The 14690-nt window shown below is 33.7% G+C and overlaps 1 protein-coding gene across 1 annotated transcript; it reads left to right on the forward strand.

Moving 5' to 3' along the window:
- The first annotated feature begins 9423 nt into the window (after window positions 1–9423).
- On the forward strand, window positions 9424–14690 carry IL2 (interleukin 2). The gene is made up of 4 exons (XM_012784161.1): window positions 9424–9849; window positions 9938–9997; window positions 12444–12590; window positions 14310–14690. The coding sequence occupies exons 1-4, from the start codon at window positions 9703–9705 to the stop codon at window positions 14415–14417; spliced, it is 462 nt and encodes a 153-aa protein (XP_012639615.1). The 5' UTR covers window positions 9424–9702; the 3' UTR covers window positions 14418–14690.

A 14690-nucleotide genomic window follows, 5' to 3' on the forward strand; every position in this document is an offset into this window, starting at 1 on the left:
TTAGATTTAGATATGGTTAGATATGTCCAGTCTCCAAAAAAATGAAAATGTGTACCATTTTCCTTCAAGAACAAATTGTAAAACACCATCAGTCAGCTCTCCAGACTCAGACATCTACAGTCTCCAAAATGTGGTCTACTCTCTTTAATGTGGTCTACTATAAAATGTAAAATAATTTTTCCAATTTAAGAAAGCATTTGGGTGTGGTAGCTCACACCTGTAATCCTAGCACTCGGAGGCCAAGGTGGGAAAATCACTTCAGGCCAGGAATGAGAGACCAGCTTGTACAACATAGTGAATCACATCTCTATTTAAAAAAAAGAAAACATTTTGCCATGAAACAATATCCCTAGTTATGGAAGATTTTTGAGTGATAGACATATTATAGATGGAATTAAAAGATAATGGCTGTTTCTGTCACTGCTCCTTTATGGAGTATCTAAATCTCTTGTGTGACATGGGTTTGTGGTTTTATCTTTTTGTTCCCCCTTAGATCTCATATTGACTTAAAATTGGGGAGAAGGTTGCTTTTCCTCAGAAAGTGAATCTCTGGGGAGGAACATTTGAATGGGGGGAATTGGATTGACACTTAAGATCACTAATGACAATTCCCCACCCCTAAACCTCCTGTTGTCTTTCTGGAGAAATAGAAGAAATATCAGGTTGGATAATAAATTTTGAGGTAGTGGGAAATTAACTATTTTCTAATTAATTAAACAAATTTCATGTTTCACCGACTGTTTCAAATTATTGACTTACTTATGACTTGATAGCAATTTTAAACCCAATTTATATGGCCAAGCAATACTAAAATCCAGTAGAATGTTAGAGCATGTATATTTGAAGGAATATAAAAGATTTTTGGTTCAGTGAGTTTCTTGCTAAAATGCTACAAAGACTGCAGACATTCATGGCTAAAAGTGAATGATAAACGATTGGTTTGCCTCTGTTTTGACAAAATGGAGACAGCATTTCAACCTGGAAACAGACTATTCCACAGATATGGGAAACCAATAAATGAGATTTCTTTCTGTAAGCTATCATTCTTGTGTATAAGTAAAAACGTCAGTCTGAATAAACTGGGTAATCATTTTAAAAATAGGTATCCCGGAGCTGAGCACAGTGGCTTGTGCCTGTAATCCCAGCTACTCGGGAAGCTGAGGCAGGAGGATTGCTTGAGCCCAGTAGTTTGAGACTCATCTGCACAACATAGTGAGACACTATTTCTAAAAAAATGGAAAAAATTAGCCAGGTATGGTGGTGCCCACCAGTAGTCCCAGCTAATCAGGAGGCTGGGTGGGAGGATCACTTGAGCCCAGGAGTTTGAGGCTACAGTGAGCTATCATAGTGCCACCACACTCCAGCCTGGGTGACAGAGTGAGACCCCATCTCTAAAAATATTAAAACTAAAAAAAAAAAAAATTAAGATTGAAGTCATCCCAAATAACTTTTCTGGCCACAATAAAATGAAATTACAAATCAATAACAAAAGGAAAATGGTAAAACTCACAAATACATGGAAATTGAATAACACACTCTTGAATAATCATTGAGTCTATGAAGAAATAAAGGAGAAGTAGAAAATATCTTGAGAAAAGTGCAAACAGAAACACACATACCAAAACTTATAGCAAAAACAATAAGAGGAAAGTTTATAGAGATAAATGCCTACATTAAAAAAGAAGAAAGATCTTAAATAAACAACCTAATACTACATCTCAATGAACTAGAAAAAAAAAACAACAACAAACTAAGCCCAAAGTTAGCAGACAAAACGAAATAATAAAGATTAGAACAGAAATAGATGGAATAGAGAACATAAAAGTTACAAAAATGACATAACTAAGAGTTGATTTTCTGAAAAGATAAACAAAATCAACAAATGCTTAGCTAGACCATCCAAGAAAAAAAAGAGAGAAGGGTCTGCAAACTAGTGCAACCTCTGTGGAAAGCAATATGGAGAAACCTTAAGGTGATACAAGTGGATCTACCATTTGATCTAGCAATCCCCTTACTGGGCATCTACCCAAAAGAACAAACGTCACTCTATGAAAAAGACACCTGAACTCGAATGTTTACAGCAGCACAATTCACAATTGCAAAGATGTGGAAACAACCAAAGTACCCATCAATATATGACTGGATTAATAAAATGTGGTATATGTATACCATGGAGTACTATTCAGCTATAAGAAACAATGGTGATATAGCACCTATTGTATTTTCCTGGATAGAGCTGGAACCCATTTTATCAAGTGAAGTATCCCAAGAATGGAAAAATAAGCATCACATGTACTCACCAGCAAATTGGTATTAACGGATCAACACCTAAGTGGACATATAGGAATAACATTTATCAGGTGTCAGACACGTAGGCGGGGAGGGGATGGGTATATACATACATAATGAGTGCAATGCTCATCAATTGGGGGATGGACACTTGAAGCTCTGACTTGAGTGGGGAGGGAGGGCAAGGGCAATATATGTAATCTTAACATTTATACCCCCATAATATGCTGAAAAAAATAAAAAAATAAAAAATGAAAGAAGAGACATTACACCTGATGCCACAGACATAAGAATAATCATAAAGAACTATTATGAACAATTATATACCGAAAAATTAAACAACCTAGAAGAAATGGATAAGTCCTTAGAAACATACAACCTACTAAAATTGAGTCAATAAGAAATAGAAAGCCAGAATGGACCAATAACAAATAAGGAGATTGAATCAGTAATCAAAAATTTCCCAACAAAGCAAAGCCCAAGAGCAGGTGGCTTCACAGTTGAATTCTCTCAAACATTTAAACAAAAATTAATACCAATCCTTCTTAAACTCTTCCCAAAATAGAAGAACACGGAAGACTTCCAAACTCACCTTATGAAACCAACATCACCCTAATAGCAAAGCCAAACAAAGACATCACAAGAAACTGAAAGGTCAATCAATATCCCTGATAAACATGGATGCAAAAATCCTCAATAAAATGTTATCAGACTGAATTCAACAGCAATATACCATGACCCAGTGATATTTATCCCTGGGATGAAAGAATGGTTCAAAATTTGCAAATCAATCAATGTGATACACTACATTAACAGAATGAAGGATAAAAATCATACGATCATCTCAATAGATGTGGAAAAGGGTTTGACAAAATTCAACACCCTTTTCCTGGTGTTAAAAGAAAGACAAACAAGAGCGGGTGGGAGCGGGGAGGGGAGCATGGGCAATATACGTAACCTTAACATTTCTACCCCATAATATGCTGAAATAAAACAAACAAACAAATAACAAAAACTCTTTCAACAAATTAGATGTAGAAGGAAATTTCCTTAACATAGTAAGGCCATACATAAACAATTCACAGTTAACATCATAATCAATGATGTGTCCCTTCAATTCTACCTAGTACTAGAAGTTGTAGCCAGAGCAATTAGGCAAGAAAAAGAAATAAAAGGCATTCAATTTGGAAAGAAGAAGTAAAAGTATATCTGTTTGTAGATGACATAATCTTACATATAGTAAACCCTAAACACACCAAAAAAATACCGTTAGAATAAATGTATTCAGTAAAGTTTCAGTATACAAATCAACATAAATATTCTCAGTTGCTTTTCTACACTAACGACAAATGACAAATGATCTGAAAGGGAAATTAAGAAAATAATCTCATTTATGATAACATCAAAAATAGATACATAAAATATTTAGGAATAAATTTAACTAACGATGTGAGAGATCTGTACACTGAAAACTATAAAACATTGATGAAAAAATTGAAGAAGAAATAAATGGAAGTATATCCTGTGTTATGGAAAGATTTAATATTGTTAAAATATCCATATTACCCAAAGCAATTTGCAGATTTAATGCAATCGCTATCAAAATTTCAATGACATGATTTATAAAAATAGAAAAAACAATCATAAAATTCACACAGAACCACAAAAAAGTCCCTGAAGAGTCAAAGTAATCTTGAGCAAGAACAAAGATGGAAGCATCACACATCCTAATTTCAAATATATTGTAAAGCTACAGGAATCAAAACAGTATGGCATCAGAATAAAAACAGATATATAGACCAATGGAACAGAATAGAGAGGTCAGAAATAAATTCACACATTTATGGTCAATATGATTTTCAATAAGATTATCAAGAACACACAATGGAGAATGACTTTCAATAATTTCTTTTTAATAAATGATGATGGAAAAACTGTATATCCACAGGCAGAAGGAAATTGGACCTTTATCTCACACCTTAAAATAAATAAATTTAAAATGAATTAAGGACTTAAACAAAAGACCTGAAACTACAAAGTTACTAGAAGAGGGTGAAAGCTTTTTGACATTGGTCTTGGTAATGATTTTTTTTTTTGGATATGACACCAAAAGGTACAGGAAACAAAAGTAAAAATGGACAGACAAGTAGCATTCCACCAAAGTAAAAGCTTCTGCACAGTAAACAATCAACAGAGTGAAAAAGCAACCTATGGAATGGGAGAAAATATTTGCAAACCATATATCTGGATAAGGAGTTAATCTCCAAAATTTATAAGGAACTCATACAACTCAATAGAAAAAACAAATAACCCAATTAAAAAAATGGGCAAAGGGTCTGAATAAATATTTCTCCAAAGAAGATATACAAATGGCCAACAGGTATAAAAAGGTGCTCAATGTCACTAATCATCAGAGAAATGCAAATCAAATTCACAATGAGATATCACTTCATACTTGTTAGAATGTCTATTATCAAAAAGAAAATATAAAAAGCGTTGGTGAGGATATGCAGACATTAAAATCCTTGTATACTGTTGGTGGAAATGTAAATTGGCATAGCCATTATAAAAAATGATATGGATTTTCTTTAAAAAATTAAAACTAGAACTACCTTATGATCCAGCAATCCCACTTCCAGGTATATATCTGAAAGAAATGAAATCAAGATCTCAAAGAGATATCTGCACTTCATGTTCATTCTAGTATTATTCATAACAACCAAGATAAATGTCCATAAATGAGTGAATGAAGAAAATGTGATTGATACACACATATATACACAGAGAAATATTATTCAACCTTAAAAAAGAAGGAAATCCTGCCATTTGCAACGTGTGTAAACCTGGAGGACATTGTGCTAAGTGACATAAGCCAGACACAGAAAGACAAATACTGTATAATCTCACTTAAATGTGGACTATAAAATAGTCACATTCATAGTAGCATAGCATAAAATGGTGGTTGCTGGGGAGGGGAAGGGAAAATGGGGATATATTGCTTGAAGGATATAAAGTTTCAGTGATGCAAGATGAATATGTTCTGGAGATCCAATGTACAGCATGGTGACTGTAGTTAACAATACTTCACTGTATATTTGAAGTTTGCTAAAATGGTAGATCTTAAATGTTCTCACTACATACACACATACAAAGAAAATTCTAAGTATGTGAGGTGATGGGTATGTTCATTATAAGTATACCTCTGAGATATTGCAGAGTAGGTTCTATTCAAATGCAATAAGGCAAATATTTTAATAAAGTGAGTCACACAAATTTTTAGTTTCCTAGTGCATATAAAAGTTATGTTTACACTCTATTGTAGTCTGTTAACTATGCAATAGCATTATATCTAAAAAGTTTACACAATTTAATACTTTATTGTTAAAAATGCTAATAATCATCTAAGCCTTTAGCGAGTTGTGATCTTTTCGTTGATGTAGGGTCTTGCTTTGACGTTGATGAATTCTGACTGATCAGGGTGGTGGTTGTTGAAATTTGGGTGGCTGTGGCAATTTATTAAAATAAGACAACAGTGATGTTAGCTGCATCAATTGACTCTCCCTTTCATGAAAGATTTCTCTGTAGCATGTATTGCTGTTTGACAGTGTTTTATCAAAGTAGAACATAGATCTTTTTTCAGAATTGGAGTCAATCCTCTCAAACTCTGCTGCTGCTGCTTTATCAACTAAGGTTATGGAATATCCTAAATCTTTTGTTGTCATTTCAACAATGTCCACAGGATCTTCACCAGGAGCAGATTCCATCTCAAAAAACGACGTCCTTTGTTCATCCATAGAAAGCAGCTTCTTATCCATTCAAGTTTTGTCATGAGATCGCAGCAATTCAGTCTCCACTTCTCGCCCCATCTGCAGTTGCTTCCTCTACTGAAGTCTTGATCCCCTTCAAAGTCATTCATGGGAATTGGGATCGACTTCTTCCAAATTCCTACTAATTGTTGATATATTGACTTCCTCCCAATAATCACAAATGTTCTTATTGGCATCTATAATGATGAATGTTTTTTAGCAGGTTTTCAATTTAACTTTGCCCAGATCTGTCAGAGGAATCACCATCTATGGCAGATATAGCCTTATGAAATATATTTCTTAAATAAGACTTTCAAAAAGCCTCCAGAAACAGATTCAAAAACATGAGCAAAACACAGCTTTTGTAGCTGCTGTATGAATTCAGCTGCTCCAAGTTCCTAGAAATCCCAAAGCTATTCAGACAAGGTATTGTTTAGGTGAAGTTAGATGATGCCTTCTTGCCTGGCTCAGGAGCTATCACTGATAGAGTGAAGTGAGATGGAGTAGTAGGCACAATTTACTTCAGCATACCCTATGTAGGCTAATGGGCCTAGAATTTGGCATCACTAGTTTATACTGGAAATAGATGAGATCATGATGGACCATGAATGCTTTGAGGTTTTGGTCCAACTTCACCACTAATTAAGAATATTATCTTGGGTGAATCACTTAACTTCTGCAGATATCGAATTTCTTATCAGTAAAATGTCAATGAGATAATGAATTTGAAAACACTTGCAAAATTAAAAGTACCAAGGAAATAATTCTTCCTTCCTAAAATGCTGTGAACATTATTAAAATCTACCCCATGGAAGAAGAGCACACACAGCAGGGACTTAACTGTGATCATGAATGGATTTACAGAAGTGGTATCATGTTTGGGAGACCATAGGTGTGATAAAGACTGGGCACCAACCTATGCCTGAAGTAATTCCGATTTTCATAGGAAACACAGAGCCCCTAGATGAGTTCTCTCTGGATGGTATGGAGGCCATCCAACAATATGTTCCTAATTTCAAAGAAAGAGAACTGAATCTTGAAAAGCCAAGAGGCTGTTGGGAAACTGACAAGAGATGCATTAATATAGGCATAAAACTCCAGACCAAACTAAAGTTTTACTAATCTGTGAAAGAGGGTGAAAACAAGAAATTTTTGTGGAAGGCAGAATCCTTGAAAGTCAGCTTTGATAGATGGATAATACATGCAAAATAGTAACCAACCTCTTTGCTAGGCAGGGGCTGCCCTTTTTAAAGAATTTCAGCTACTGAGGCTGAGTCACAAACAATGTTAAGCACCTAAAATAGCTTCGTGTTGAATAGTAAAATTCTGCCTAGTAAAAGGAGAGGCAGAGGGTGTGACACACAAGGTAGTTAGCTATCTGCTACTGACTTTACCACCACTGTAGCCAGAAAAGCCAGCTGATGCGTCAGACATGTTAGAAAGCGAAAGTATGCCACAGCATGATAGCTTTCTCCCCAAGCATTTCAAGGAAAAAATTAAAAATCCAACTTCTCTAATGGTGCCTATTATGAAATAATAGTGATAATCTAGGTATTATCAATTTTCTACAGGGTCCCCAAAAGGTAGCCATATATTGCCCCATTCTCTAATGGAAAGAGCCAGACAAATATAAATATCAAGACTGTGAGAACATCAAAGGCCTCATTGGAAAAGCCCCCACAAAGGAAAATGTGTGGGCCTGAATTCTTCCATTCTGGAAGGGTAAAGGCCTGAGTTGATGATGCTGGGATTAGACAATGAAAGTATTTAGAGTAGTTTAATTATACTAAATAAATGATACACAGACCACCAAATAGCCTTTCCCTTATAACAATGCTAACATTGTAATTTTGATATAAAAGGTACAGAGAGACATTTGGCATCTTTTAGTAACAAAAAGATCACAAGATTTGTCCCTAATCTGGCCTTTTCTTCATTTTTTTCTATCTGAGTAACTATAACCCTTATTTTTAAATTTTGTGAAGATGTTTTATATTCTCTAGAATATTACCTAATGCATAGATAGGTATTACTGAACCATTTTTCTCTGTTCTTTGTAAGAGATTATAATTGAGTGTTCCTAAGAATGCTTAACCCTTCCTATGCACCCTCATAATTGTCATAATCGTTTGTTCTTTCTTCAAAATTCTTTATATCTCTCTCTCTTGAGGCAGCAATCACCTTTGACCTAAGATTACAACTGTTTATGTACATATCTTCCCTATTGCACATTGCTTCTTTGAAAAGGAATATCAATGGTAAGAGTGGATTTCTCGAGTCAGAACATTCTCTTTTCAAATCCTTGTTCTGTCCCTTACTGCCAGTAAGGGATGAGTGACCCAGAACAAAAAATTCTGAGCCTCAGTTTTTTTAATCTGCAAAATAAAAACCATCACTTCACACGTTTGTTGTAAGGCTAAAATTAGACTGAGTATATGTCTGTACACTGTTCTCTTTCCTCTCTATGTATCTAAGGACATTACAGTGGTTAGACAAATATCTGTTTAAAAACAAGAAATGAATAAGGCAGTAAAATGGAAGCATTACAAACAATCTCTTTGAGAAAGGATCTTTTAATTGTCCTCAGGCTAAATTAGAAGTATATACCTATACATACTATCATTCAGCCAGTTTTTGCATTATACTGAGGATGGATAAACACATATCCTACATATTCTAGCCAGTCTACCAACTAAAAAAAAACTGATCTGATCATATTTCATAACTATTATTGCTACACTCACAGTGTCTCAGGCGTTTTAGAGAATAAATCTATTAAAGAGGTAAAAACATAAAAACTAGAAGCATGAATTGGTTTACATATAACATATATGAAGTCTATTATAAAACTAGCTTCAGTGTCCTTGAATGCAAATCCTTTTCTGAGTATTTGTTAAACATTACACTCTTTTTAAAAAGCATAGTAGACATTAAAATATTTAAGCAGATTCTAGAACATGTTAAAATTAAAGCAGTATAAAATGGTATCCCAAGCTCAATAAGTTTTATGTATTCTAATCTTAATATTTCTCTAGCTGACTGTGTAAGAAGCAATCTATCATCTTGTATGCAATTAGCTCATTGTGTAGATAAAAGGTAAAACCATCCTGAAACAGGAAACCAATATTCTTCCTGTTTAATCAACAAATCTAAAAGTTTATTCATCTATTTACTCTTGCTCTTGTCCACCACAACATACTGCTCACATGTTCAGCAGTTTTATGACAAAGAGAAAATTTTCATGACTTACTTTTGTATCCCCACCCCCTTAAAGAAAAGAGGAGGAAAAATTGTTTCATACAGAAGGTGTTGCATGAATTAAAACTTTACCTAAGTGTGGGCTAATGTAACCAAGAGGGATTTCACCTACATCCAGTCAGTCAGTTTATGGGGGTTTAAAGAAATTCCAAAGAGTCATCAAAAGAGGAAAAATAAAGGTAATGTTTTTTCAGACAGGTAGAGTCTTTGAAAATATGTGTAATATGTAAAACATTTTTACACCCCCATAATATTTTTCCAGAATTAACAGTATAAATTGCTTCTCTGTTCAAGAGCTTCCTATCACTCTCTCTAATCACTACTCACAGTAACCTCAACTTCTGCCACAATGTACAAGATGCTACTCTTGTCTTGCATTGCACTAACTCTAGCCCTTGTCACGAACAGTGCACCTACTTCAAGCTCTACAAAGGAAACACGGCAACAACTGGAGCAATTACTGCTGGATTTACAGATGGCTTTGAATGGAGTTAATGTAAGTATATTGCCTTTCTTACTAAAATTACATTTAATTTTCTAGCTGTGTTTTGTTTTTTAAATAGTAATGTGTTATGTTTTCTCAGAATTACAAGAATCCCAAACTCTCCAGGATGCTTACGTTGAAACTTTACGTGCCCAAGAAGGTAAGTACAATTTTCTATCTTCAATTTATGTTTTAGTAAAATTCAAAGTAATATGAAAATTTGAACACTGATTGGATTAATGGCACCTCATCTGAGGAAAATAATGAGTAACTTTAATATATATATATTTTAAAAACCAAAGTTTGATAATGAGGCTTCTGTTCAAATCGTTTTGTCTATTTTTTTTTATATGTACTTGTATATTAGGAAAGAGGGAGGGGGAAAACACAAGAGTAATATTCTCACTGTATTGCTGGAACATTTTAAAAGAAAATGCTGATTTAAAAAATGTAAAACTCTAGAGACATTTGATATCATTTTAGCACATAAAATATCAAAATTGATTTCATAGGAGGCCACTTAAAAACTCTTCTATTGTTTTAGAAAGAAAGATTCCTAAGAAGCAACGTAGCACAGTAATTAATAGCATAGACTCTGGGGCCGGATTATTTGAAGAGAAATCCCAGCTCCAACATGTCCTAGCTTTTGTGACCTTGGAGAAATTACCTAATCTTTGGGACTCAGTTTCTTGCCTACTGACATGAATAATAATTGTATATATTTAATATAGTTTTATGAGGATTAATGAACAAATGTAAGGCATTCAGAATAGTGTCTGGCATATGGTAAACACCACGTAAACATTAGCTATCATTAGTGATATTAAAGACAAAATTCTCTCTGGGAAATATAAAATTTTGGACTTACATGCCTTCTTACCAATAGAACTAGAGTTATTTTCCAAGATTAAAAGTTTTGTTTGGTTGTTTTGGGATTCAGATAGAGCATAAGCACAGACCATCCAAGGTTCTAGGCTACAACAGGGGTATAAAGTTTCCTAGTAGTTGTGCCAGTCAGCAGAGCATGGGCAAAACTTGGGTGCCAGAATCTGTTTTCTGAAGGAAATAGCTCTAATTTGCTCATGCCTAAAATTTAAGCCCTAAACGTGTAGAACTTGTAGTAAATTGAAAGGGCAGTAGATGGATATATGAGACATGCATTGTCTAGTCCTACCTTTCCCTCTAATGATTGTTAGAAAGATAATATGAGATTATCTGCACAATTTAGGAGTGGTTGAGTTCCTTGAAATCTAAGTTTCTAAATGACAACTCAAACTCTATTTGAAACCAAAAGTAATGTGATAAACTCCATTCATTTGTTCATTTAACCACCATTCTGTTTACAAAAGATTTTTAGAAATTAATAAAAACATGTAATTCAAAGGATGCTGTGCTAATGCTATAATGAAAAAAAATTGAAATTTAATCCTGGCTGTACTTATGTGGCATTGGGGAAAACACAGATTCTGAGATTGTTTCCTTCTTTGTAAAATGGAGATAACGATACTGCACTTCTTTACCTCAAAAAGTGGCTGTGAGACTTAAATGGGCTTATTTAGGAGAAAACACTTTGAAATTATAATGTATCATAAAAATATTATATAGATACACATATATATACATACACACACACATATATATGTTAGTTAGGTCTGTCCAAAATTCCTTCAAATAGGGACTTTTTATATGGTTGGGACAAATAATTTTTTTTTTTTTTTTTGAGACACAGTCTCACTCTGTTGCCCAGCCTAGCTCACGGCAACCTCAAACTCGTGGGCTCAAGCAATCCCTCTGCCTCATCCTCCTGAATAGGTGGGACTATAGGCATGCACCACCATGCCCGGCTAATTTTTTCTATATCTTTTTAGTTTTCCAATAAATTTCTTTCTATTTTTAGTAGAGATGGGGTCTCCCTCTTGCTCAGGCTGGTTTTGAACTCCTGACCTCAAGCAATCCTCCTGCCTCGGCCTCCCAGAGTGCTAGGATTACAGGCGTGAGCCACCGCACCAGGCCAGGGACAAATGATTTTTTAAAAATGCATCTTAATGTAGCTACTGTAAAGAAGTAAACATCTAAGATACAGTTAAATGTGTCTTGTTCCAGGCTATGTTGAGAGTAGTCGTAGCATGATCACAATTACCTAATCTGTAAAATGTTGGGATTGTGATAGATGGCATCCAGCTCCTTCTGTCTTTTAACATTCTGTGATTCTCAACTCTTAGATCATCAAATATTAGAAACATAGTATGTGATTCTTACATTTCCACATTCTAAATGCTTTGGTTCTAATGATTTCTATGCAGACTGGAAAAGTAATCAGTCTGCATCTGTAATTTGCATTTAGATGCAGATATGTTGACTTTTTGCAAAACCAAATTAAGCTGAACCTAATGACTCATTTGCTGTTAATAGTTAATGCTAGCCATAGGTACTTTGGCCCTAGTTTTTTCCAGTTTTATAATGTAAACTATATTGATCCACCTTTACCGCAATACTGAGAAGAGGGAGAACGGTAAAAACTATATACTGCTACTCTTAATAAATTCGAGATTAATTTCTGATTCTGACCTTTACTATGGAGTAAACTGATCTGATAATTATTCTAGGCCACAGAATTGAAACATCTTCAGTGTCTAGAAGAAGAACTCGAAGCTCTGGAGAAAGTGCTAAATTTAGACCAAAGTGAAAACTTTCACTTGAGAGATACCAGGGAATTAATTGGCAACATCAATGTAACAGTTCTGGAACTAAAGGTAAGGCATTACTTTATTTGCTGTCCTGGAAATAAAATAAAAAGAAGGGGGAAAGCACTGTGTTTTAAAGTGGTATAATATTTTTTTGTGTTGTGAAGTACCCATGCATTTAATTAGCCAACATTTTAAGCACACTGCAAACATTAATCATTTCTATTGTTAGATGATACATTGTGGAGTTGGGAAGTATAAGCTAGACCATCCACTCAGGGACAAGGCACTGAACTGAATTTAATAGGAAACAGATTTCATTATGTATCTTTCAATTTCTTCAGATCATTTACTATAATAGCCAATACTGATTATCTGGAGAGCTTTTCAAATGGTGTTTCCCTATCATTTGATAGAGGGATTAACCATAAGAGATTTTTCTCAGCAAATGGCAGCCATTAAAATGGCCAGATGACTAGACAATCAACTCCTTTAAGGCAATAACCACTTTCAGGACCTTAAGTATTTTTAAATGCACAGGAGCATAACATATACAAGGGACTCAGGTGATAACAAAAGAGCTTCACAGCTCTTTTTTCTCATCCCATCTGCCAAAGACAAAATTCATGAGTTAATAGGTATCCTAAATATTAAGCATCATAATTTTAATTACAATAGTAGAACTAAGTTTCTAAAAGTATGTAACTCTAGTTGTTTCCAAATAAGAGTAATTTTATTAGTGGATTGTTTTTATTTTTATTTAAAAAATACATCAAGATCACTGTCATCTAGACATTGATAGATTTAGTTCCTTAACTATGTCAAGAGGTTTGCTCTGAAATCATTAACAGAAAACTCACTATAAATGATACAAATTTCAGAGAAAATTATGTGAAAATTATAAAACGGTGTTTCAAAATCCAGATACTTAAAAAATTTAATCCCAAGAGATTACAACATTTAAGCAATTATGTTTAAGAGGGTATATAATACTACAATAGTTTATTTAAAGGGAATGTTCTATCTCGCTTGTTTTTGTTCCCAGGATAGGAATTACTTCAAATTTGAAAAAGCCCTCCCTTGTATCTCACTATTTATTAAAATATTTCCTTCTTAGCTTGTCAGCTAGAAGCAGAGCTAAAAGAGCTCCTTTAGGAAGAGGTGGCTAATTTCCAAAAAGTCAGTCTGCAAAACTTTCTAATGTTTAGACTTTTAAAGGTTAGCAAACTCACCTGCATTGATACTAGGGTGGAGTAGGGGTAAGTATAAATATTTATGAAGATGTTCTTAACATCAAATTTTCCCCAAACAGAAGCTTGTCCTAACTTACTCTAAGCTGGTTCTATCTTGCTTTGAGGAAAATATGAGATTCATTTAAGTAGAGTAATAAGAGACTCTTAATCAAGACTTAGAAAAGAAGAAAGCATGATGTGCATATATCACTTCATACAGTTAATCTATATATAGATACATACCCAGAGGAAAAGAGGTCAATTTTATTTCAAATAAAATATTTGTCTAGAACTGTTTTTATGTTTATTTGCATCCAATTCAGGGAAAAAATTTGTATTCATTGACAGAATTAACAAATGAGGAATATTTCAGCTTATGTTACTATCACTTGGTATCCTAACAAAATATATAATTTTGGCACATCATCATTTCAAGAAAACATGAATAATGTTTAACAATCTTGAAAATAAAGGCCATAAGCCTATAAGACTTCAATTGAGAATAATTATATGTGGTAAACTACTCTGAACTAAACTTAAAATTTTTCTTTTATAGGGATCTGAAACATTCATGTGTGAAGATGTTGATGAGACAACCATTGTAGAATTTCTGAACAGATGGATTACCTTTTGTCAAAGCATCATCTCAACATTGACTCGATAATTAAGAGCTTTCCATTTAAAACATCTTAGGCTTCCTATTTATTTAATTTAAAAAATTTATTTATTTTTGAATGAATGGTTTGCTACCTTTTATAACTATTATTCTTTGTCTTAAGATTATAAATATGGATCTTTGAAGATTCTTTTTGTAAGCCCTAGGGGCTCTAAAATGGTTTCACTTATTTATCCTAAAGTATTTATTATATTGAATTGTTAAATATAATGTATATGCAGATTGGTTATAAAATTATTTAATAAAGTTTATAAATATAAA

The sequence above is a fragment of the Microcebus murinus genome, chromosome 15, assembly GCF_040939455.1.
Source record: "Microcebus murinus isolate Inina chromosome 15, M.murinus_Inina_mat1.0, whole genome shotgun sequence".
NCBI classification, from domain to species: domain Eukaryota; kingdom Metazoa; phylum Chordata; class Mammalia; order Primates; family Cheirogaleidae; genus Microcebus; species Microcebus murinus.